This window comes from Leptodactylus fuscus, chromosome 2 (genome assembly GCF_031893055.1).
Source record: "Leptodactylus fuscus isolate aLepFus1 chromosome 2, aLepFus1.hap2, whole genome shotgun sequence".
Classification (NCBI taxonomy): Eukaryota; Metazoa; Chordata; class Amphibia; order Anura; family Leptodactylidae; genus Leptodactylus; species Leptodactylus fuscus.
The window spans coordinates 177,772,250-177,799,827 of record NC_134266.1 but is presented as its reverse complement, the minus strand read 5'-3'; the positions used below and the strand labels follow the sequence as shown (position 1 = coordinate 177,799,827).

Genomic DNA, 27,578 nt, shown 5'->3' with positions numbered 1-27,578 from the left:
GGCACGATCAACATACCATACCTTGGATCTTTGCATGGATTGCAGGCGTGTGATTGGTCACTTTAATAGTATTTTGCACCTGTGCTATCTGCATATACTGCCAAAGTGCCTGTGGACCTGTCTGCATTTTGCACAGCCATGTAAGGATGGCCTTTTTTTTTCATGTAGATTGTAAGCCCCACATAGAGCTCACAATGTACTTTTTTTTTCTTCCCTATCAGTATGTCTTTGGAATATAGGATGGAAATCCATGCAAACACGCAGAGAACATACAAACTCCTTGCAGATGGTTTTCTGCCCTTGGCGGGCCGTGTGGCCCCTAAGGATGGCCTTTTTTAAGTGATTTTTTTTTTTTTTTTATAACTGGAGGTTAAAAACACTTTTCTTTAGTGAGATGTATTGCAAAGTTTATTCCCTTCAGCCGCACTATAAAGTTATGAAAAATGAAATAAAAACTTGCTTACATATTAACTTTACACCGGTGTTACACTGTAAAGACACTTCATATAGTAGAGATTATGTATAGCTAGTGTAACAAAAATATACATTCAGCATGTTGTTACATCAATTTTAACGTCCCCTTTTCTTTTGGGAAACAGCATAGGATTACGGATAAAATCCTTCTAATCAAATGCCTGTCTGTCTTGGGATTTGTCATCTTCATGTTCTTCCTTAATTCATTTGTCTCTGCAATCCATCTGGATCTTGGTAAGATTTATGTTTCTTATAAACTTCTTTTATAAATGTAATTGAAAATAAGGTTATTGGTAAAGGCAGAGCTTTCAAATGATATAAGTACTATGAGAAAGTTAGCTCGGTAGAAGCAGTGGTGCCGACCCAAACAGTCAAGACACGGATACAAAATATGCAGCAAACTGGTTTATTTAAAAAACAGCAAAATAAATAAACCTTTACGTCGGACACAAAATGAGCAAAACAAAATACAGCCTTAACTTCAGGCAAAAACAAATTAAAAAACTTGCTCGTCTGAGCGACTAACTAAACAGAACTGATACCCTAACTATACCTGAGGCTTACTACCAGCCACACGAACAAAACAATTACAATATACTCTCACCGGACTCAGGGTTAGAGGACAGAACCACACACCTCCTTTCACCTCATGGAACTGCACTGCAATGCAGGACCTGCAGCCTTTTCTGGCCCAGTAATGAGCCCAGGATCTACACCTGGGCTGAGGCCTACTCCAGATCTGCCCTGGACCACACATATGTCAGAAACCTGGGGCTAATATATCTGGGCTCCAGCACTCTGCCTGTCACCTTCTCACACATATAGATGACATATTACCTTTCTGTTATGCATGATATGCTGCGAGCTTGCAGTGTTCAACACTCTGAAAAAATCCTTTAAAGTGAAGTTCTGTGACTTTAAGTCTATCTCCATACAGGATGGATTGCAATTTTGGGTTCCTTATGGCTACTTGTTCTTGCGGACATTCACGATTTTGAAATGATTCTGCATCGAGTGGAATGGGCTACTTTGCTCTTTTTTGCTGCACTATTTGTGTTGATGGAGGTAAGACTTATAAGTGAAATGGTTTATCTTTCCCCTTCAATGTTGCATTATACCTAATGTAATAGAAATCTGCAGTGGAATAACTCATTACTATAGATAAATATGTCTAAACAAGTCGTTAGCATCACGTACAATTATTAAATTAGATGTGATGAGATGAGATCTCAAGTGTCTATTTTCTGCCTCTTACTTTGAGAAGATGGTCCTGGAACATTCACACAGAACAATGTGACCCTTTGTCTTTGAGGGCTATAGATTTGCTTTCTGGAGACAAGAAAATACAATTTTACTTTTAACACTTTTCACATTTAATCTAATGAAAAGCTAAGCCCTGGAAGATGAAAACATCATTAAAAATAATTATAAGCTTCTTACTCCTTGTGTCTCGTGGTAAATACTTTAGAATCGCCTGTAATGTGTTACAAGGATATCATAACATTGTGGCAAAGGGCCAACCTTTTTCATGGCATTTGTTACACTTTTCTTTTCTTCTCAATTATTTCTGTTAATTAAATCAAATTGGATGCAGAAATGATAAAGAAATAAAATATCAATGTGTCGTTGAACTAATGGTATCCTAAATGGTTTTTCCAATCTTGCATTGCTCTTTTTAGGCCTTGGCTAATCTGCACTTAATAGATTACATAGGGGAACAGACTGCAGTGCTTATCAAGGTGAGCTATGAAAAGAATAAAGAAACACTATGAGCAAAAGAGATAAGAGAAAGGGGGAATTTATAGACAGTCTGCAAATTGCAGATTTTGATGTATGTCATACATATATAGCAAACATTATCATAACTCATAACACTTTGTGGCACAGAGTGTTAACTTGACTCTTTCAATTAATTTTGGTGTCCCCTGAGATAGGATATTACGGCGCAGAAAATTATGCTGCAGACACTCAAGACATGCAGTGCAACACATGTATTGAGTGCTAAAATTTGTGATTTTCCTCCTTAATTTTGTAGTATTGTACTGAAAAGCGGCTGCAGATACCTGGGAATGTCAGGGCTAGAGGATTTCCAACAAATGTATTACAGTATAATTAGAGAGAGAAAATGGAATCCATTTCATTTCCGCTAAACCAGTTCTGTTGGCAGGAGTCAGAAAAATTTACAGCTACTTTGAAGGCTACCCAAAATAATCGACCCAAGTTAGACAACAAGGCAATACCGAATACTTCCATGTCTATGTAAACTTTTGAGCCACTAAGAATATGAAATAAATGCTAAAATCTGAGGCAGAGAAACTAAAAATATACACCATAATTCTAGTGTAACTTGTGCCAAAAAGCTGGTATGCTTTACACCTCATTCTATGTGGTTTTAAAAAAAAAAAAATTTCATGTAGATTATGAGCCCCACAATGTACATTTTTTTCCCTATCAGTATGTCTGTCTTTTTTTGGAATATGGGATGGAAATCCAAGCTGACACGGGGAGAACATACAAACTCCTTACAGATGGATTTTTGCCCTTGGTGGGATTTGAACTCCAGGACTCCAGCGCTGCAAGGCTATAGTGCTAACCACTGAGCCACCGTGTGACCCCTTTATTCTATGTGTTTTTGACACTTTATAACAGATTGTGCGCCTTGTACAACAGTCAGTTTGTTGTAAAGGGGGTGGATTTAATATGCTAAACTATGAGCCAGAAATTGAACCAAATTTTTGTGCTAAATTTCTGTCATAAAGTAAACCAATTAATAATTGTTGCAAAGATAATGGTTAAAGTACAGTCTAAAAGTAAAAACATCAATAGACACTTAGGCAAATCTAGTTCAATTTAAGATTACCCAGTCTAACATTAAACTGTGAAAGGCTAAGGCCCCACATTGCGGAGACGTAACTTTTTTGTTGTTGCAGATTTTGCTGCAGTTTTTTGAGCCAAAGCCAAGAATGGCTACAAAAGGACTGTGAAATATATTATTTTATATTATAATACTTATACTTCTACATTCTGCTCAATCCTCTCCTGGCTTTGGGTTAAAAAACTGCAGCAAAATCTGCACCAAAAAAAAAACCAAAAAAAACTACGTGTCCGCAACGTCTTAGCCTAAAAGTTTATGTCCCCCAAGTTCACAAGTTTGAAATATAGTAATGTTTCTAATTTGGCCTAGCGAAGAAATGTGTACAAAGATGAAATGTCAGGAATTGTGAGAAATAATAGTTTTTTAGTGAATATGGCTATGTAAGGTAAACTTACTCTTCTATATAACTCTAGATATATCTCAATGTATAAAATCCCAGTATGTGCCTTGGATGTCTGTATCTGCATATAAAAGTCTTGTCTTGGCTCCGTTCATTACGTTTACAACTCTTTTGTACCAATGTTTATGTATAACACTAATTGAAGCTCACCTGAAAAATGACGGTAGTCTTTCAAGCAATAACAAACAGACGTCTTGTTACCAACAATTACACCTGCGCCTAAATGATATTATTGATATCATCTCTCTGATAAATAATTTCTCTAATAGGCTGTTCCAGAAGATGAAAGGCTGGCAATTGCAATCATATTGGTAGTATGGATTTCAGCTTTAGCGTCCTCCCTAATTGACAACATCCCTTTCACTGCTGCAATGGTAAGTTGATGGATACACAGGCTTGAAAAAAATATTGCAAGAATAAAAGCTTCCTACTTCATATGTTGCCTAGAGACCATGAAGTACAAAGCGAGAGGGGACATCAAGATGCTCCTGACTTATAGTGCCCATATTCTCTATCAAAATGTCTATAATGTTCTCTTACTGGGCATTGACCTTAATGAGAAAATTCAACCTCTGACTGAATATCTGAGGTAAATCTATGTAATTTAGACTACATATACCAGGCAGTTGATCAGTGTTACGTTCAATCACTGTATACACCTTATGGTTATTACAATGTCCACTTTAGTTGGTGCAAGTCGGAGGATTTTTCTTCAGCAAGCTTAGTACTGCGGCCTGCCTGGAAATGTGTCATGGATTGATCTTAGCAAAACTGCCTTTGATCTTCTCTACTGTCAGAACCGTACCGATTGAGCTTTGAACTGATCATATCTGATCTGATAGTTGCTACAGTGACATTGCCTAGTAACCACAGTATTTTTTTTTTTTAATCCATTTAATCCTAGTTTCTAACCAGCTATTCAGATTGGGTTATAAATACTATGTATGTGCTGGTGTAATGGGAAACATAAAGCTTGTTAGGACATGAACTAAACATTCTCTCTGGTTGCCACATTTATCTTTGTTGCCATTTGACTTGAGTGACACTTTCATTTTGACATAACAAATCCATAATACATATGGAACAGAATCTCATTCACTTTGCTTGTGCTGTAAAACGCAGTGTTTTTTTCGCTGCATTTCTGCAGCAGCCAAAAACTCTGCATTTCGGTTATATGGGGCTTTGTCTAATAGAGATTTCAAAGCTACTTTCATAGAGTAACTTGAATGTAGAAGATTTGTAAAAGATTTTCAGACTACTTAATTTATTTGCTATTGGTGGTGAAATAACAGCAATTTTTTTGTAGAGCAGTAAAAAACCTTTGGTGTAGCCTTAGTTTTAAAGAAGACCTTTCATCAGTTGTAGAGATGAGCGAACAGTGTTCTATCGAACTCATGTTCGATCGGATATTAGGCTGTTCGGCATGTTCGAATCGAATCGAACACCGCGTGGTAAAGTGCGCCATTACTCGATTCCCCTCCCACCTTCCCTGGCGCCTTTTTTGCTCCAATAACAGCACAGGGTAGGTGGGACAGGAACTACGACACCGGTGACGTTGAAAAAAGTAGGCAAAACCCATTGGCTGCCGAAAACATGTGACCTCTAATTTAAAAGAACAGCGCCGCCCAGCTTCGCGTCATTCTGAGCTTGCAATTCACCGAGGACGGAGGTTTCCGTCCAGTTAGCTAGGGGTTAGATTCTGGGTAGGCAGGGACAGGCTAGGATAGGAAGGAGAAGACAACCAACAGCTCTTGTAAGAGCTAAATTCCAGGGAGAAGCTTGTCAGTGTAACGTGGCACTGACGGGCTCAATCGCCGCAACCCAGCTTTCCCAGGATCCTGAATGGAATACACTGTCAGTGTATTCCCGTATACCCGATATATACCCCCGATACCCGTTCCAACGGTGTGCCCCCCCACCTTCACCCCAGAAATACCCTGCAAGTCCCCTAGCAATAGGATTGGGGCTATATACACCCACTATTTTTGCTACTGCCATATAGTGCCATTGTCTCACTGGGAATTCAAAGAATATATTGGGCTTACATATAACTTCAATTCCAGGGAGAAGCTTGTCAGTGTAACGTGGCACTGACGGGCTCAATCGCCGCAACCCAGCTTTCCCAGGATCCTGAATGGAATACACTGTCAGTGTATTCCCGTATACCCGATATATACCCCCGATACCCGTTCCAACGGTGTGCCCCCCCACCTTCACCCCAGAAATACCCTGCAAGTCCCCTAGCAATAGGATTGGGGCTATATACACCCACTATTTTTGCTACTGCCATATAGTGCCATTGTCTCACTGGGAATTCAAAGAATATATTGGGCTTACATATAACTTCAATTCCAGGGAGAAGCTTGTCAGTGTAACGTGGCACTGACGGGCTCAATCGCCGCAACCCAGCTTTCCCAGGATCCTGAATGGAACACACTGACAGTGTATTCCCGTATACCCCATATATACACCCCAAATCCCCGTTCCAACGGTGTGCCCCCCCACCTTCACCTCAGAAATACCCTGCAAGTCCCCTAGCAATAGAATTGGGGCTATATACACCCACAATTTTTGCTACTGGTATATAGTGCCATTGTCTGACTGGGAATTCAAAGAATATATTGGGGTGACGTGCACCCACAATTTTTGCTACTGCTATACAGTGCCATTGTCTCACTGGGAATTCAAAGAATATATGGGGGTTATGTGCACCCACAATTTTTAATACTGGTATACAGTGCCATTGTCTGACTGGGAATTCAAAGAATATATGGGGGTTACGTGCACCCACAATTTTTAATACTGGTATACAGTGCCATTGTCTGACTGGGAATTCAAAGAATATATGGGGGTTATGTGCACCCACAATTTTTAATACTGGTATATAGTGCCATTGTCTGACTGGGAATTCAAAGAATATATGGGGGTTACGTGCACCCACAATTTTTGCTACTGCTATACAGTTCCATTGTCTCACTGGGAATTCAAAGAATATATGGGGGTTATGTGCACCCACAATTTTTAATACTGGTATATAGTGCCATTGTCTGACTGGGAATTCAAAGAATATATGGGGGTTATGTGCACCCACAATTTTTAATACTGGTATACAGTGCCATTGTCTGACTGGGAATTCAAAGAATATATGGGGGTTACGTGCACCCACAATTTTTAATACTGCTATACAGTTCCATTGTCTCACTGGGAATTCAAAGAATATATGGGGGTTATGTGCACCCACAATTTTTAATACTGGTATACAGTGCCATTGTCTGACTGGGAATTCAAAGAATATATGGGGGTTATGTGCACCCACAATTTTTAATACTGGTATATAGTGCCATTGTCTGACTGGGAATTCAAAGAATATATGGGGGTTACGTGCACCCACAATTTTTGCTACTGCTATACAGTTCCATTGTCTCACTGGGAATTCAAAGAATATATGGGGGTTATGTGCACCCACAATTTTTAATACTGGTATATAGTGCCATTGTCTGACTGGGAATTCAAAGAATATATGGGGGTTATGTGCACCCACAATTTTTAATACTGGTATACAGTGCCATTGTCTGACTGGGAATTCAAAGAATATATGGGGGTTATGTGCACCCACAATTTTTACTACTGGTATACAGTGCCATTGTCTGACTGGGAATTCAAAGAATATATGGGGGTTATGTGCACCCACAATTTTTAATACTGGTATATAGTGCCATTGTCTGACTGGGAATTCAAAGAATATATGGGGGTTACGTGCACCCACAATTTTTGCTACTGCTATACAGTTCCATTGTCTCACTGGGAATTCAAAGAATATATGGGGGTTATGTGCACCCACAATTTTTAATACTGGTATATAGTGCCATTGTCTGACTGGGAACTCAAAGAATATATGGGGGTTATGTGCACCCACAATTTTTAATACTGGTATACAGTGCCATTGTCTGACTGGGAATTCAAAGAATATATGGGGGTTATGTGCACCCACAATTTTTACTACTGGTATACAGTGCCATTGTCTGACTGGGAATTCAAAGAATATATGGGGGTTATGTGCACCCACAATTTTTAATACTGGTATATAGTGCCATTGTCTGACTGGGAATTCAAAGAATATATGGGGGTTACGTGCACCCACAATTTTTGCTACTGCTATACAGTTCCATTGTCTCACTGGGAATTCAAAGAATATATGGGGGTTATGTGCACCCACAATTTTTAATACTGGTATACAGTGCCATTGTCTGACTGGGAATTCAAAGAATATATGGGGGTTATGTGCACCCACAATTTTTAATACTGGTATATAGTGCCATTGTCTGACTGGGAATTCAAAGAATATATGGGGGTTATGTGCACCCACAATTTTTAATACTGGTATACAGTGCCATTGTCTGACTGGGAATTCAAAGAATATATGGGGGTTATGTGCACCCACAATTTTTACTACTGGTATACAGTGCCATTGTCTGACTGGGAATTCAAAGAATATATGGGGGTTATGTGCACCCACAATTTTTAATACTGGTATATAGTGCCATTGTCTGACTGGGAATTCAAAGAATATATGGGGGTTACGTGCACCCACAATTTTTGCTACTGCTATACAGTTCCATTGTCTCACTGGGAATTCAAAGAATATATGGGGGTTATGTGCACCCACAATTTTTAATACTGGTATATAGTGCCATTGTCTGACTGGGAATTCAAAGAATATATGGGGGTTATGTGCACCCACAATTTTTAATACTGGTATACAGTGCCATTGTCTGACTGGGAATTCAAAGAATATATGGGGGTTATGTGCACCCACAATTTTTACTACTGGTATACAGTGCCATTGTCTGACTGGGAATTCAAAGAATATATGGGGGTTATGTGCACCCACAATTTTTAATACTGGTATATAGTGCCATTGTCTGACTGGGAATTCAAAGAATATATGGGGGTTATGTGCACCCACAATTTTTAATACTGGTATACAGTGCCATTGTCTGACTGGGAATTCAAAGAATATATGGGGGTTATGTGCACCCACAATTTTTAATACTGGTATACAGTGCCATTGTCTGACTGGGAATTCAAAGAATATATTGGGGTTATGTGCACCCACAATTTTTACTACTGGTATACAGTGCCATTGTCTGACTGGGAATTCAAAGAATATATGGGGGTTATGTGCACCCACAATTTTTAATACTGGTATATAGTGCCATTGTCTGACTGGGAATTCAAAGAATATATGGGGGTTACGTGCACCCACAATTTTTGCTACTGCTATACAGTTCCATTGTCTCACTGGGAATTCAAAGAATATATGGGGGTTATGTGCACCCACAATTTTTAATACTGGTATACAGTGCCATTGTCTGACTGGGAATTCAAAGAATATATGGGGGTTATGTGCACCCACAATTTTTAATACTGGTATACAGTGCCATTGTCTGACTGGGAATTCAAAGAATATATGGGGGTTATGTGCACCCACAATTTTTAATACTGGTATACAGTGCCATTGTCTGACTGGGAATTCAAAGAATATATGGGGGTTACGTGCACCCACAATTTTTGCTACTGGTATACAGTGCCATTGTCTGACTGGGAATTCAAAGAATATATGGGGGTTATGTGCACCCACAATTTTTAATACTGGTATACAGTGCCATTGTCTGACTGGGAATTCAAAGAATATATGGGGGTTACGTGCACCCACAATTTTTGCTACTGCTATACAGTTCCATTGTCTGACTGGGAATTCAAAGAATATATGGGGGTTACGTGCACCCACAATTTTTGCTACTGCTATACAGTTCCATTGTCTCACTGGGAATTCAAAGAATATATGGGGGTTATGTGCACCCACAATTTTTAATACTGGTATACAGTGCCATTGTCTGACTGGGAATTCAAAGAATATATGGGGGTTATGTGCACCCACAATTTTTAATACTGGTATATAGTGCCATTGTCTGACTGGGAATTCAAAGAATATATGGGGGTTACGTGCACCCACAATTTTTGCTACTGCTATACAGTTCCATTGTCTCACTGGGAATTCAAAGAATATATGGGGGTTATGTGCACCCACAATTTTTAATACTGGTATACAGTGCCATTGTCTGACTGGGAATTCAAAGAATATATGGGGGTTATGTGCACCCACAATTTTTAATACTGGTATATAGTGCCATTGTCTGACTGGGAATTCAAAGAATATATGGGGGTTATGTGCACCCACAATTTTTACTACTGGTATACAGTGCCATTGTCTGACTGGGAATTCAAAGAATATATGGGGGTTATGTGCACCCACAATTTTTACTACTGGTATACAGTTCCATTGTCTGACTGGGAATTCAAAGAATATATGGGGGTTATGTGCACCCACAATTTTTAATACTGGTATACAGTGCCATTGTCTCACTGGGAATTCAAAGAATATATGGGGGTTATGTGCACCCACAATTTTTAATACTGGTATACAGTGCCATTGTCTCACTGGGAATTCCACAAATAATTTGGGGATTCATTCACCCTACATCTCAGGCTCTTGCCATATTCACCCAGGTTGTCAGTGCTGCACCAGCTCGTTCCCAGACAGCTCGGCCCGAAAAACGCGTTACCTATATAGAGGATTTGGACAATGAAGACAACATGTTCTAAATCTAATGTCTGCACCTTCTCCAGAATTAAAATAAAGGCAGCGTTTAACTTTCAAATAGCACTGCACAAAGGAAGAGCTTATCAGCTTGTCTCATGACATGCTACTGAAAAGTTTCATTTGTGTATCTTAATGTAAATATAGTTGTATAAGCTTTTTGGGTTTTAGGCACTGCCAAGTTATTTATTACCACCCGCTCCCTTATAATGATGATGACGCCAAAGTCACTGTGGGTGTTCAGAGCTCACAGCTTTGGGTGACATTTGTCTTGCTCTCTGTCGGTACCAGCTGTCTTTTTGGATACCGTAAAGTTATGTTGACTTTATTAACAGCTATAGAAGCTTTAGCCAGGTTGTGACGGTGTGTAACCCTAACAACACTAAGTGGGATACACATTAATAGTCAGTCTATGTACGCTAAACGTATCACTGAAGTAATTTTTTTTCCCTCTCCCCTAATATAAGAAAGGAACAGACATTAGACCTAGACCGGGGTTCGAGGCTTGAAAAAATCCAGTATTATTTGTTCTTCATGATGTGAAATATGTGTTGAAAAGCAACCCAAGATGAAGTCAGCCATGTGTGCCAGTGTGTTACTTGGCATGCCTTTGCTGGCCCCAACTGTAAGGGTCACTCTCCATTTCCTCCATTTTCCACTCCCCTTCACACCATTTGTGGTGAAGCAATGGGATGCACTGAAGTGCACCCTCTAGCCTCGTGTGGGATAGGGACATCAGATGCCACTCCAACCCCCTCGTCTTCCTCCGCCAGCCAACGGTGCGAAGATGAGAGGAGTGTGCTCTGAATGTTTTCTGCCTAGCAGAGGCTAGTTCTCACTTACGAAAATGGCCCCACTTTGACCTGTATATCAGGCACAATGGTGTAGGTTTCAAAGAAACATGGCACCAACAAGTTGGAAAACGTGGGCCATGCGTGGACCGTGTTTGAGTCTGGCAAGCTCCAGATCTGCTACCAGGTTCCAGCCATTATCACAGGCGCAAAAATGCCAGGCCCCAGGTGTAGCAGGGAAAAAAAAATGCCATCTCAGCCAGGATGGCATCCCTGACCTCGGAGGCACTGTGCTGTCTGTCCCCCAAGCTGATCAGTTTCAGCATGGCCTACTGACATCTCCCCATGCCAGTGTTACAGTGTTTTCCGCTAGTAGCTGGGGTGGAGGTTGCAGCTTCGTAGGGTTTCAGTCTACTCCTGCCATGAATTTTGGCCTGGGAGAGGAGATAGGCCACCCCAGTTTGCACCCGGGGAACAGACTCCACCACATTCACCCTGCCTGTCATTAAAGATAAGCACTGCAGCATCCCTGACCACAGGCGCTTGTCCATGTGTCGGTGGTCAAGTGGACCTTGCAGCAAAGCGCAGAGCTCTGGGCCCGACTGATGTTATGGGACACATGCAGGCGCAAGGCAGAGACAGCACACCAAGAGAAGTAGTAACGGCTAGGCCCAGCATAGGGAGGTGCCCCAGCTGCCATCTGCTGACGGAAGGCCTGGGTCTCCAGAAGCATAAACAAACACCAACATCTCCAGGGCCAGCAGTTTATCGATGAGGCTGTTACAGGCTTGGGCATGGGGGTGGGTTGTATTGTACTTCTGCCTGCAATGAAAAGCTTGGGAAATGTGGAGTGGCTGGGAAGAGGCGCATGATGGTGCAGGCCAAAAGGGCGCATGAGGGTGAACTCCCCAATGTGTCAGAGATAGGTGTGTAGGTGTCCTTGCATCATATACTTTCACCATATTTGGCTTTGGAAGTTAATTTTGTGCCAAAAAGTGGTTAAGACAGCGATCCCTCAGCTACTCCCGTTACACTGTCTATTGAAGTTACCATCTGTGGAAGTGGACCACCATTTCTAAGATCCCAAAGGAAGCAGGCAAGAGATGTGCAGTTCAGAAAAAAAGATGAGAAAATAAGTTTAGGCTGTAGAGCACAGAGGGATCGGAGAGGACAGAGCTGGTGTCGGCCAGGTATTCCCACAACATGCGCCTATACTTGTCCCTCCTGGTGACACTAGGCCCCTGAGTGGCAGTAATTTGTCCAGGGGGGCCATTAACGTGTTCCAGACCTAGGAATAAGTCTTCCAACAGGGTAGAGTTTTGCATGCCTTTGCTTCTACCCACTGTTTTTGCTGCTTAGCTTCCCTCCACATCTACTCTGCTTTCACCCCTAAACATCACCCCAGTTTATGCCTTTGCTTCTACCCAGGTTTTTTGTTGATTCAGCTTCCCTCTACATCTACACTGCTTTAGCCCCTAGACATCACCCCTGTCCATGTGGGGTCGGTGGCCTCGTCATCCACCAACTCCTCTTCCAATTGCGCACTGCCCCCTTACTGCAAACCGCACATGACCACAGCTTGCCTTGATGGCAACTGTGTCTCATGATCCCCACTTAGGTCCAGACAAGTCGGTGGCGGGTCCAAAACCCCAAAATTGGAAGGAAATGGCAGATGCTGCAGTATTTCTAACACCTGTTCCTGGTGCTCGGGCCTGGTCTGTGTTGTACCCTGCACCCTGCTTAACGCATCTGCCATATCCGAAGTTGTGCTGAGCGCATGCTAATGTTTCGTGTCCAGTGCAATGGATGGGATGGGATTTCACATAAGTCTGCCACCCATGGCCACTCATGGTTGAGCAACTGAGGGAGTTGACTTTGACGAACCCGAGGGTTTTGGAGTTGGAACTACATCAAAGGTCTGTGCTGCTCACACACTCTGCTCAACACATGATATGTTTAGTGCCAGCAGTGTGGAGACGTCGCACAACAGCCGTTGTTCCAGCAGGTACAGGCGTTGTAGGAGTGCATAGAGGCTAGCAGCGGCAACTATACACTTTAAAAACTATCCGCACAAGCGCCACACTTTCACCAGTAGCTCAGGAACATTGGGGTACCTTTTTCAAAAGATTAGCAGCAATGAGTTAAAAACGTGGCCCAGGCATGGAATATGTTGCAGGCTGCCAAGCTACAGAGCCAATCCCAGGTTACGGCCATTATCACACATGACAACATGCCTGGGCCCAGGTGCAGTGGCAAAAACCACATTGCCGTCTCATCGAGGATGGCATGACTCACTTTGTAGGCAGTGTGCTGTCTGGCCCCCAAGCTGATGAGCTTCAGCACGGCCCGCTGACGTCTCCCCACACCAGTGTTGCAGCGTTTCCAGCTCGTAGCTGGGGTCAATTTAACAGCGGAGGAGGGTGGTGTTTCAGCCCTCCTCCCAGGAATGTTGTGTGGGGAGACAAGTCAGGCCACCACATTTTACGACCCGGTCCACGCCTCAACTACATTCAACCACTGTGCCCAAATTGAAAGGTAGCGTCCCTGTCCGCATGCACTTGTCCATTCGTAACTGGTCACATGGAACTTTAGGGCTAAGCGCTGAATTTAGGGACCGCCTCATGTTTGGGGGAAAGTGCTGGTGTGGACGGCACAGTGCGGTGGCGCAGTAGACACTCTGCCCAAAAAGGGCAGAGTGTCCCCCAGCCGGGATTCCAACATCTCCTGGGCCAGATTTCTTGAGATGAGGCCGTTGAAGCCTTGGGCATGTGGGTGGGTTGCGCTGTACTTTAGCATGAAATGAAAGGCTTGGGAGATGGGGAGTTGCTGGGAAGAGGCGCATGATGGCGCGGGCAAAAGGAGAAATGGCAGGAAAAGGTGAGGATAAGGGTGAACTCCCCAAAGTGTCAGAGGCAGATGTGGAGGTGTCCTGGCTCCTGGTCTGGACTGCAGCGCCAGCCCTGTCAACAGTGGAAGAGGCAGTGTCCGCCAGGCCAAACGACGATTATCCTGCGCTTGCTCTCACCCACTGAGCCCAGGGCTTGCCTTCCAAATGATGGCACCCGCAAGAGGTGGTGAGATTCCTCTCCGCAGATCTCCAAACCATCTTGGACTTGCAAATTGCACTAAATTTGTCATGTAACTGACATGTATATGATGAGTCTATCCATTGTCTGTTCATTTTGGTGAAAGTCAGCCTGTCAGCTGACAGACAGCTGTGCTTGTCAGTGATGATGTCACCGGCTGCTTGTACCCCCAGTTTTTGCTGCTTAGCTTGCCTCCACATCCACACTGCTTTTGCCCCTACACATCACCCCTATCCATGCCTGTGCCTCTAGCCATAAGTCTGCCACCCATGGAAACTCATGGTGCAGAAAGTGAGGGAGCTGACTCTGAGGAACCCTTGGGTTTTGTAGCTGGTACTCCATCAAAGGTCTCTGCTGCTCACACACCCTGCTGAACATACGGTATCTAGGGTTAGAGCGTGTGGTGACCTCGCACAACAGTAGGTGCTTCAGGCAGATGTAGGCCTTGCTGGAGTGTATTGCGGCTAGCTCCAGGTACTGTAGACTTGGGAAAGTGGGTGTCCAAGTGCCGCACTTTCACCCTTAGCTCAGCTAATTTGGGGTATGTTTTTAAAAATCATTGCACCACTACATTGAACATGTGGGCCAGGCATGGAACGTGTTGGAGGCTGGCAAGCTCCAGAGCCCTCCAACAAGCTAAAAAACCTGGCCCCAGGGGCAGCGGGGATAAACAAATTGCCATCTCATCCAGGATGGCATCCCTGACCTCAGAGGCAGTGTGCTGTCCGTCTCCCAAGCTGATGAGCTTCAGCCCAGCCTGCTGACGTCTCCCCACACCAGTGTTGCAGCGTTTTCAGCTCGTAGCTGGGGTAAATCTAACAGCGGAGGAGGAGGAGGGTGGTGTTTCAGCCCTCCTCCCAGGAATGTTTTGTGGGGAAACAAGTCAGGAAAATTCTTGAAACGGGAGAGTTTTGCATCTTTGCCCTTGCTGCCTATGGACATCCCTTTGCCTCTAGCCACCATTTTCCCTGCTTTGCTTGCCTCCACATCCACACTGCTTTTGCCCCTAGACATCACCCCAGTCCATGCCTTAGCTTGTACCCCCAGTTTTTCCTGCTTAGCTTGCCTCCACATCCACACTGCTTTTGCCCCTAGACATCACCCCAGTCCATGCCTTAGCTTGTATCCCCAGTTTTTCCTGCTTAGCTTGCCTCCACATCCACACTGCTTTTGCCCCTAGACATCACCCCAGTCCATGCCTTAGCTTGTACCCCCAGTTTTTCCTGCTTAGCTTGCCTCCACATCCACACTGCTTTTGCCCCTAGACATCATCCCTATCCATGCCTCTTCCCCTAGCCATAACTCTGCCACCCCTGGAAACTCATGGTGCAGAAACTTTGGTTGCTGACTTTGAGGAACCCTTGGGTTTTGTAGATGGAACTCCATCAAAGGTCTGTGCAGCTCACACACCCTGCTCAAGATATGGTATTGTAGGGTTTCAGCGTGTGTGAATGACGGACAACAGCCTGTGTTTGGACAGATGTAGGCCTTGCTAGAGTGTTTTTAGGCTAGCAGCGACTCCTGTGCACTTGCAAAAGTGGGCGCACAAGCGCCGCATTTTCAACAGTAGCTTCGGTACATTTGGGTATGTTTTTAAAAAACTTTGCACCACTAGGTTAGACGTGGGCCAAACATGGAACGTGTTGGAGGCTGGCAAGCTCCAGAGCCGCTACCAGGTTCCAGCCATTATCACAGGCGTAAAAATGCCAGGCCCCAGGTGTAGCAGGGAAAAAAAAATGCCATCTCAGCCAGGATGGCATCCCTGACCTCGGAGGCACTGTGCTGTCTGTCCCCCAAGCTGATGAGCTTCAGCACCGCCTGCTGATGTCTCCCCACACCAGTGTTTTAGCGTTTGCCGCTAGTAGCTGTGGTGGAGGTTGCAGTGTCGTAGGGTTTCAGTCTACTCCTGCCATGAATTTTGGCCTGGGAGAGGAGATAGGCCACCCCAGTTTGCACCCGGGGAACAGACTCCACCACATTCACCCTGCCTGTCATTAAAGATAAGCACTGCAGCATCCCTGACCACAGGCGCTTGTCCAAGTGTCGGTGGTCAAGTGGACCTTGCAGCAAAGCGCGGAACTAAGGGCCCACCTGATGTTGAGTGACACGTGCTGGTGCAAGGCGGGGACGCCACACCGGGAGAAGTTGAGACGGCTAGGGACGGCATAGTGAGGTGCCACAGTTGCCATCAGGTCCGGGAAGGCGGGAGTTTCAACAAGCCGGAACGCCAACCTCTCCTGGGCCAGCAGTTTAGCGATGTTGGCGTTCTAGGCTTGCGTGGGTGGGTGGTTAGCGGTGTATTTCTGCCGGCGCTCCAATGTCTGAGAGATGGTGGGTTGTTGTAAAGAAGCGCCTGATGGTGCCTTTGATGGTGCAGGAGAAGGAGATAAGACAGAAACAGGGGAGGATGAGGGAGAAGTCAACAAAGTGGCGGAGGCAGATGAAGTGATGTCCTGGCTCGTCCTCTGGAGTGCATCGCCAGCACTGTGAGCAGAGGCAGTGGCATGAACGGCGGGCGACGTTTGTCCTGCCGTTGCTGCCTGCCACTGATTCCATTGCTTGGATTCCAAATGACGGTGCATTGAAGTGGTGGACAGGTTGCTCTTCTCAGGGCCCCTACTCGATTTCGAGAGGCAAATTGTGTAGACGACACTATATCTGTCCTCGGCGCATTCCTTGAAAAAACTCTACACCTTCAAGAAACGTGCCCTCGATGGGGGAGTTTTTCTGGGCTGGGTACAAAAGGGAACATCTTCGGACATTCCGGGTCTGGCCTGGCTTCGGCAAAGCAGCTGACCTCTGCCTCTGGACATGTCTCTGCCTCTAGCTACCCTTTTTGGTGCTGCACCTGCCTCAACATCCACACTACTTTCCCAGCTTGACATCTGCCTTGTCCAGGTGGGGTCGGTGTCCTCGTCGTCCACCACCTCCTCTTCCAACTCCTGTCTCGCCTCCTCCTCCTGCACAATGCGCATGTCAACTGGCTGCCCTGACAGCAACTGCGTCTCATCGTCGTCGATGAGGGTGGGTTGCTGGTCATCCGCCACCAAATCGACCGGAGATGGAATGGAGGAGACTCTAGTGTTTGAGCATCTGGACACAGATACTCGTCTGTTAGGTCCGTGGAATCGCGAAATGGAGGGGCAGGTTGCGGTACAGTCAAAGGAAGGGAGAACAGCTCTGGGGAGCAGGGACAGTTGGGGTTATTGTTCTGAGAAGATTGGGAATTTTGGGTGGAAGGAGGACAAGACTGTTGGGTAAGAGGAGGTAGAGGCTGACTGGCTGGTGGACAATGTGCTTTAAGCGTTATCCGACAGCCATTGCAAGACCTGTTCCTGGTTCTCGGGCCTACTAATCTTTGTACCATTCAGCCTAGTTAATGTGGAACTTTTGTGCAAAGCGCAGAACTTAGGGCCCGCCTGATGTTAAGGGACACACGCTGGTACAAGGCTCAACTCACCCTAAGTGCCAAAAACACTGCTGGTGCAAGGCTCTACTCATGCCAAGGGCCTCAATCTCTGCTGGTAGCTCAGCTTAAGGTCATGTAACTTTGTTTGGAAGGGCTCATGTTAAGGGCTAGAAAAGTGAATTTTGGAAGGTCTTACCACATCACACACACACACACACACACACACACACACACACACACACACTCAAAATGACAGTTAAGGGTGAGGGCTTTTGGAATTCCCATTGCCTATTCCATTTGTGGTTGTCATGGGGAACGTGATTTAAAGGGGTGGTTGTTACTGTTTGTTGAGCTTAAATTGGGGTTTGTGTCCATCCATTTGGGGAGTAAAGAAGGTTTCCAGGTATTTTCCTACTTTGATAGAGGTTTTTTTGAATGTGGAAAGTGTGTAGTTGTTAGGCAGTGATGTTGGGGTAATAGAGGGTCTTTGGTGTGTTAGATGCCCCCATGCATGCTTCCCCTGCTGTCCCAGTGTCATTCCAGAGGTGTTGGCATCATTTCCTGGGGTGTCATAGTGGACTTGGTGACCCTCCAGACACGGATTTGGGTTTCCCCCTTAACGAGTATCTGTTCCCCATAGACTATAATGGGGTTCGAAACCCGTTCGAACACACGAACATTGAGCGGCTGTTCGAATCGAATTTCGAACCTCGAACATTTTAGTGTTCGCTCATCTCTAATCAGTTGGGGCACATGCGGTTTTATATACCGCTAGAAAGTCGATAGTGTGCTGAATTCAGCGCACTGTCAGCTTTCACGATCTGTGCCCCAGGTGAAGAGCTATCAGTGCCGGTACCATAGCTCTTCACCATCAGTAGGGTGTTCCTGACAGTCAGTCAGGAACACCCTTCCTCAAAGCCGTGCCTATAGTGCTGTAATACGAGAGCAGTCAGGAACACTCCCCCCTCAGTACTCGTCTATGGACGAGTACTATCAGGAGGGGAGGAGGCGTTCCTCCCTGCTCTCACAGTACAGCGTTATAGGCACACATCGTGAAAGCCGATGGTGCGCTGAATTCAACGCATCGTCTGCTTTCTACTGGTATATAAAACTGCATGTGCCCCAAGTGATGAAAGGTACTCTTTAAAAACTAGATGTGCTTTATGATAAATGTAATGTTTCTTTTAATAAATTTATGTGTTTGTATTGATTGATAATCTGCAGAGGAAATTCTGTAAATGATAAATTCCCCAAATTATTATAGGAGCTCAAATAAATGGTAAAGTTGGGCAAATAGTTTTTATTCTACACAAATTACTTTACGAGAATTGCCATCCAGATATACTGTATATTTTGTGCAACTGTATAAAGCATTTGCAATTAAGTAAAAAATGATACTACTTTATCACATGAATACCATATTACTGCCCAGGTAAGAGATGCAACAGACTTGGTTCCTCGCTGTTTATATTGTTCTTCACAGTTTATTTGTTCAATAACTGCAGCGCATAGAAGTATTTTTAGATATGGAATTGTACAAGGCACCTTTCTAATTCCAAATAATGTAGTTAATACACAAACTCTTTTATCCACCCAAGTTTTTTTTAATCAAAATTAACGGTTTCAATAACACTCTGGTTTTACGCTTTAATTTTTTGTCCATTTTATGTTCCAGGAAAGGCCACATCTGTCCCAAATGATTTATTAGTTAATTACAAATCTATAGCAAAATATAGAAGTTAATGGAATGTCTTAATGCTTTTCAGAAAGGTCACGAGGCAAACAATATAAAAAGATGTGTTTCTAAACTACTATAGAAACAGGGAAAATTCTGGATAACTGTAATACTTCGAAGGAATAAGGCCTGATTCATATCTGCGTTTGGTATTCCGTTTGGGGAGATTGCATTGGGCCCCCCCCGGAATACCGAACGCATTAAAAAGCGGTGAGCAATGAAAGCACATGGATCCCATAGACTATTACAGGGTCCTTGCGTTTTCTGCATGTTGTCCAAACGAATCATGTGGAGAGAAAAGTATGGGGTCCGTATGGTTTCTTAGCTAACCGCTTTTGAATGTGTTCGGTATTCTGTTCATGGGGTCCCCAAGCGGACTACCCAAACGGAATAGCGAACGCAGATGTGAACCAGGCCTAAAGTAAAATGAGATTTAGGGCCAGTAATACACTAAGCAATATTGCCACAGTAATTTGCAAATCTCATTTGCATGCTGTGTTAAAAAAACAAAAACAAAAACAAAAAAAAACCTCAGTGCAAAGTGAATTTCATAGAAATCTGAAGGTGGGCACCAAGCAGGAACCACCTAATACGACACAGTGATTTTTCAGGGTTTTCTCAGTCTGTGCCCTTGCATTGATGTTGTAGAATAGTGTACTGTGAGCAATTCTTTTGCTCAGTTCTAAAACATTAGTGATCGGTTAAGTTGTTGCCAGGGACAGATCTCCAACTTTACTATAAACTGACAAACCATGAAATGGCTGAATTAAAGTTTTAATCCTAAAAAAAATAGAGTACAGACGCACTGTAAACATTACATTGATCTGTTTTATTAAATGTTTCTTGAAACGCTCACAATAATGCAGCAATGAAGATGAAAGAACAAACTTTAAGGCTTTCTACCATTCCAAACATGAATCAAAGCACTCTTGCAGACTTGCTGGAATAAAACAAATTAGGTCATTAAATTATAAATATTTTTATCCACTTTTTTTTATGTCTGAAAAGCTTTTCTGCCCTTTGAACATGACTAGCTCACTACTATAAATACATTGCTCATTATTTTAAGATTTTCTTTGAAGGCGTCTTGTTTCTTGGTCATCAATACATTCACTTATTCTGCATAAATAGCCATGCTGTAGAAATGTGCATCTGATATTTGAGAGCAATCTAAATGCCCTAAAGTTAAATCTTCCCAGCATCTATTTTCTTCCGTGATATGCTCTAGATCCTGAATCTTTCATTTTATACGGTGTTCAGCATCTTCAGATAAAATGAAGCACAAAATGATGATGGTGCACTTGTTTTCATAAAAGTAATGGTTCACTTACTACATTCTTTATTTTGGTCAAGCTCAGAAATGATAACTTTATTACATTTTCTTAAGAGCTTTGAACAATTCTAGCTATTTAGTCAAACTAGTTTCTGCATAATATGTGATGCCTATATATATATATATATATATATATATATATATATATATATATATATATATATATATATATAGTCTATCGATACAATTAGAAGTTACCCCCCATATAGGGCTCACAATCTACATTTTTCCCTATCATTATGTCTTTGGTGTGTGGGAGGAAATCCTTACCAACACTGGAAGAACATACAAACTCCTTGCAGATGTTGTCCTTGGCAGGATTTGAACCCAGGATTCCAGCACAGCAAGGCTGCAGTGCTAACCACTAAGCCACCATATTGCCCTGGAAGTTAGTAATAATGTATCACAGAAAGTATTAAATATAACATTTCTTACTTAATACCTACAGAAATAGGGTTTCCAACCTTATAATGCAATAGGTCTCATATATTAAGTTATTTCCTGTTATTTTCACTATTCTCTACTATTAGTTTCCATCTCAAGTCACCAATCTGAATTTATTTTTTTTTAAACCTGAACTATTTTTGAGTCCTGAAGACATTTCTTACTAAATGACCTTTGCTGAGAACACTGTGGTCATTGGCTTGTATGTCTGTCTATAGGTTTGTTCTATTTCCCAGGTAACCTTTTTTAATATGATGGTTTTCATGTTATTTTTAGAAAAGACTTTTATGCATTGTCACGATGAGCACATTGAATATATACTGCGTTGCTATTTCAATATTTGTTTGTATATGAAAATGTAATATATGTTCATCTTTACAAAATTAGGGCATGTTCAGATGTGCCATGTAGATATTATATTTACTCTGTATGAATGTGATTTTTGAAACTCTTGTTCACTCTCATCTGGTTCAGAATCCCTTAAGGAACAGCCTATTGTAGGAGTGAGAATTTTTCTTTTTCTGTTTTGTTATATCTAAAGGCCATAAGTTTCATTCTCCAACTAAAGTAGATTTATGGATGGGATAACTTTTTGACCGCACAGGTTGTAATTGTTATTGCCAGCGCTGGGGTTCTCATAACTTGCTTGCTAACTGTTGCTGATTTATTTTGCTTACATGTACTGTTGCCTCTTCATTGTTCACATTGGTCTGTAGAGGCAGAAGTGCAGGGTATTTCACCTTTGTCCCATTCATTTGAGCTCTATCTGTGCTTTGGGCATCCCGCTGAGAATAGAGTGGAGGCAGGAGTGTTTCCTCTCCACTGACTCACAATTATAAACAGCCCACCACATGTATATACAGCAGAAAAGCCCAAATGCAACATGTCAAAGCTGGTGTATGGTTTTTACATGTTTGTTCTTTTGTCCCATATCATATACAGATGTGTTCATTTCTTTGCCTGAGCATGCACATATATTGTGTCATAAAAGGAGCACCTTTTTTCTCTGTCCTTTGTGTTTTTGTGTTGCCACCCTGTAGCTGTGCTGCAAATTGCAGCCTTTCAATAGAACAAAGACAGAGTGGTAGCTAGGATTGTTTTTGCTATTTTATTACATTTTTAGATGAATTTCTTCTTATTCCATTTAGGATGAGTTAAAACACCGTACAGTTTATTTGACATCAGAAATAGAGATCTGAAACTATACACTGGCCAGAGCAGTTGCAAAGGCAATTGTTCAACAGTCAGCAAATTTCACTGACTAGTTCTATTCTAAATGATAGGACTCACAATATTTGCTTCACATCTGATGGTTATCTCAGTAACTCTCCTGCCCACTATGCACATATACAGGTATATCTTTACATGCCTGATATCAGATGAGGCAGGAAGGTATGCTTGTGTGGCATGTGGAGGTTTTATGCTTAAACTTTATTTTTATGTTACTACAGGACATGGAGGGCATCATCTTTACACCAGCCTTGATGTCTCCTGTGCCAGTGTAGGGATCGCTGTGTCTCATTATGAAATTGGCGTTTCCTTTCAGTGTCCAGGAACAAAGCTACAGTACCTTTCATAGATTCATAGATGCTGACGTTTCTATTCGACTCCTATCCGGCGCACTGAGTGCCATCTCAAAAGGTTGAGATTGACTGCTGCTGACAGAGGGGCACCCTGTGCCAATGACATCAGCCACCCTCTGTAAGGAGCTCTATTTTGTGTACTAACCCTCTTCCCTCCTACATGTGCCCTGGTCACATGTCCTGCATCACCACTCTAGCTATGCCCCTGAAAATAAGTTATTGGGATATAGAATATTACCATAAAGGTGGTCATTTGTACATTGTAATAAATCTTAGTCCGAATGATGAAAAGGAAATCCTAACTGACCACTGTTGTCTTCTGATTTCTTACTAGATTCCAGTGTTAATAAATTTAAGTCAGGACGCAGATGTTGATCTTCCAATTCAACCTCTTATTTTTGCCCTTGCCATTGGTGCCTGTTTTGGAGGTAAGAAATTCCACAAACAGTTTAATTCTTTACCACTTTAATGGTTGTATCACAGTATAATGGTTGTCTGTCCGTGTTCATGATTCTTAAGGGAAGCTGCATGCTTTATTGCTATGAGGTTAATATTAGAACTATGGGACTGTGGTTGTGAGTGAATCTTTACGGCTTTGCCATTTTTATGGTTTTAAGTGCACAATTGCAGTGTCTGTTTATGATATTGATACAATAATTCAGCAGTACATTTTATGAAAGCTGTATATCACTCTAACAAAAATGTAGCAAAAACTAAAGCCATGTATTTTACTTGTGTGATATCAGAAAATAATTCCTTATGGGAAATGGTCACCAGGTTTGAGGTCCCCTAAACCAAAATCAGGTCTTTATGTTGCTAGGGTTTAGGGGCATAAAACTGGGAGACCCCACACATTCATTTAAGACATTCAGCAATGAACCAAGGTGTACTCTCCTTACTTTTAACTAGGCACTACATTTGTACTGGCCGCATTTATTCTGCTGACTAAACTCCAGCAGAATAAAACTTTCAATTTCTGCCAAATGCCACCACAGATGGGATTGGGTTCAGTAGGTTTGGGACCTTAAACCCCAGCAGCATAAGAACATGCTGCTGATTTACGGGCCTCAAACTTGATGATAGGCTTCCATAGTGGTACATAGGGGCTCAGCTGTACCTCCCTCCGTACACCTCAGATTTCAAAGGCATAGTGACATTTTTCTCTTTTGTAATCCATTTGAATTAATCACCATCTACTGCTGTGGGTCAAGTTTGCATAGACCATAAAATGGCACTTACAAAAAGGGGTTGCTTCTTGGGGAATTCCGATTTACTGACACCCCCGAGGCTCTGCAAAAATATGGTGTCCATTAACCAGTCGCCCTATATAAGTGGTTCCCAAATTTTGGGTCGCGTAAAGACTGCAGGGGATTGTTTGACATCAGTTGTAAATAGGCTGTGTAGTGCTGCGCAACAGTCCTGATGTGGTGGCTGATAAAGATCAGCTACCATATCAGAATCACAACATTGCAAACAGTAGTGGACCCAGGAGAGGTGAGTAAAAATAAGACACTTATACTCACCTCTTCTGAGCATCTGGAAATGCTCAGGCATTCTCTTCAAGTCTCATGTGATGTCAAATGCTCTGGAGACCAGCACTGAAGCCTGTGATTGGGCCTCAATGGTCACATGGGACATCATGAGAGGCCTGAAGAAGATACTCATCACAGATGAGATAAGGTGAGTATTAATGTTTATTTTCCTTCACCTCGCTTCAGCCTCCACTTATATTCTGGGGTCTGAAAGAACAGAAACGAGCCTAGAGGGCAAGCTCATGAAAATTGGAACATTATACTGTGTGTGAGCCACTGTGGAGCATTATACTATGTAGGGCCACTCTAGAGCATTATACTGTGTGGAGCCATTCTGGACCATTATAATTTCTGGGGCCACTATCAGCATTATAATGCGGAGCTGCTCTACAGTATTACACTGTGTGCAGACACTGTGGAGAATTATACTTTCTGGGGTCTCTATGTAGTATTATACTGTGGGGGTTACTCTGGAGTATTATACTATGTGGAAACACTGTGGGGCATTGTACTGTGTGGGGCTACTGTGGGGCATCATACTGTGGAAGCTGCTTTGGACTATTTTACTTTGTGGTGCCACTGTGAAGGATTATACTGTGTGGAGACACCGTGGCATGCTGGATCCGAATGACGGAGAGCCTGTTGTTGGTGTAAACCTAGGGTCAATGAGTTTTCTCCAGTCTATTGTTGCCTTTGGCCCTGACTAGCATAAAACTTATCAGTAAATGCTGTTAACAGAGCAGAAAAACACAAGCAGAACCAGAATCCTGTACAGAAAATGGAATAAAAAATTCTAACAATCTGAAAATTAAAATCCGATTAGCAAAAAATGATCTATTAAACTAATTTAATAAATAAAGAATTGGCGATACAGTCCTTTTAAGTTTATCATTCTGTTTTCATGAACATGTTCTCTTGAGCCTTTTTCCATAGTTCAGATCAAGTAATATTAAAAGTAGGTACAGCAGTCAGCCCTATACTAACACAGCAGGGATTAGCTTTGATTTTACATTTGATACTCAAAAAAAAAAAGTACTTTTCCAATAGAATAACATTCAGAACACTGAACTGCTTAATGTTCATGTACAGAGCATGGCTTCAGGCTACAGAAAGCCTGGGTCACTGGTAATTTGATGTACTGCGGTTACAAAACAAAGGACAAATCCCATATATTAATCTCTTTATCAGCGGTGCCCTGAATAAAAGATTCAATCCAAACCGTAAAAACTCTTGTCTAGTATCTCATAACTTTGCAAAATTTACAAGATACACTTTGTTCTTTGAAATCTGTTTAAAAATAAATGTCTGATTCTACAGATCTTAGCATAAAATAATGTATTCTAAAAATTCAATGTTTGCTTGGAGGCAAAATGTTTTCCAGCTACCCTACCTCCTACTTGCCTGGAACTGCATGATGAACTTTCTGTGGTGCTAGCAGTTCTTGAGATCATTAACCTTGTTTTACATTTTATATGGTGCGAGTAAACACTGTGGCCAGATGTTGCACACAGGTCTTTAGCTAAAGAGAACCTTTCACTACTTACACCAAGTCCAGTTCAATGCATCCTTCAATAGTTGTTGCTCTACTGATTCCAGTGCAGTTGGAATTTTTCCAGCATCCCCCACCATTCCTGAGTAATCAATACTGTTACTGTCAGCACAACTATACTCTCTACTGTCAGGTGAGTGGTCCTGGACTGAAGCAGAAAGACAGAGACCACCCATATGGCAGTAGAGAGCATAACTATGCTGAAAGGATTGCTCCGGTACAGAGGGTACTACAGAAAAAATACCTTCTGCATCAGAATCAGTACTTATTGAAGAATTGATCATTTGGAATTGTTGTTCTAAATAAGGCTTCACAAACACCAAGAGAAATGTCATTAAAACATTAAAAAATCATAAACTGCCTCAAATTGCAAGCATGGGAAAGTACTACTAACTATACCGAATACTGTGCTGGGTAGTAATGGAAAATATTTGTATAAGGAAATACTTTCATCTTCATTACAGGTGTTGTTGAAACGGAGTCTGTCACTAGAACCCAACAATGATACATTAGGGTTACCTAAATCTTTCTTTTTTTTCTTGTGAATCAGTGCCTCTGTTGCCAACATATCACTGTGTTTGGCAATATGAATATTACTTTAGAGCAATGAGGGTATTACCCCTTACCTCTTTAGAGCAACAACAACACCCTTGCAAAAAACACTACAAGCTAAATTGATGCTTGGTTCTGGTGACAGACTCCCCTTAATATTTCTGCTCAAGCATGTGGATCTTTCATTTACTTCTGGAGACCACTATGTTGCGAACTTGAAGAATAATCCCAGTGTTCTTGGCAGTACCAAAGGGAACAGAAAGAAAAGAGGTCAGTGGACAAGCGCAAGAGTGTAACATTTGGGGGTGTGATTGCACCCAGGTCCATTAGCCTTAGGGTCCATAAACATAACTATCGGATGGCAGCCAGAGGGACCCACAGATCACCTTCACTACACTGATTAAACTTCTTTTCTGACCACTGATCTTTGGTGCACTGCAGTACAACAATGGAAGTAGATTTATGATACATTATGATTAGAGATGAGCGAACACTGTTCGGAACAGCCTTTCCGAACAGCACACTCCCATAGAAATGAATGGAAGCTGCCGGGCAGAGATTCGGGGGGGGGGGCTTCCTGGTTGTGTTATTTGTAGCCCAGCCTCCAGCCCACAGGAGCAGTCCTGACCTGCAGACTATGTACTCAGGCTGGGGCAGGAGACACTGGCTGTTGCTCTCTTCATGTACAATGTAACAGCTGAACAACTTGAAATGGCAGCTATAAGGTGTACAGCCAGTGAATACAGGTCAGTCTGCTGCAGCCAGGTGTATTCAGTAACAGATAAGGGTTCCCTTTCGCCTAAAGCAAGTTATCCCTTATACACAGAATAGGGCATAACTTGCAGGTTAGTGGGGATCACTGAATGGTGCAATGATTCTGGGCAGCACAAGCAGTTTCATTTACTTCAATGGGAGTGCCAAAGATAGCACTGTACGACAGCTATTGCCAGCACTCTCATTGAAATGAATAGAGCGGTGCACATACTGCCAACCATCGCTCCATTCAGAATTCTCCTGATCAGTGGGGGTCAGATCACCACTGACCTGCAAGTTATCCCCTATTCTATGTATAGGAGATGACAAAAACCACTTAAAGAGCTTTCACCTTCTGGGGCATATACGGTTTAATACACCACTAGAAAGCCAACAGTACA

The 27,578-nt window shown here is 42.7% G+C and overlaps 1 protein-coding gene across 2 annotated transcripts in view; it reads left to right on the top strand.

Moving 5' to 3' along the window:
- The window catches only part of OCA2 (OCA2 melanosomal transmembrane protein), a 226,507-nt gene that overhangs the window by 152,031 nt on the left and 46,898 nt on the right, over window positions 1–27,578 (top strand). For both annotated transcript variants that reach the window (XM_075265189.1, XM_075265188.1), the window contains 5 exons: window positions 600–708; window positions 1,412–1,539; window positions 2,154–2,213; window positions 4,019–4,123; window positions 23,126–23,219. In XM_075265189.1, coding sequence (XP_075121290.1) covers window positions 600–708; window positions 1,412–1,539; window positions 2,154–2,213; window positions 4,019–4,123; window positions 23,126–23,219 — 496 coding nt within the window. The remainder of the gene's footprint in view (window positions 1–599; window positions 709–1,411; window positions 1,540–2,153; window positions 2,214–4,018; window positions 4,124–23,125; window positions 23,220–27,578) is intronic.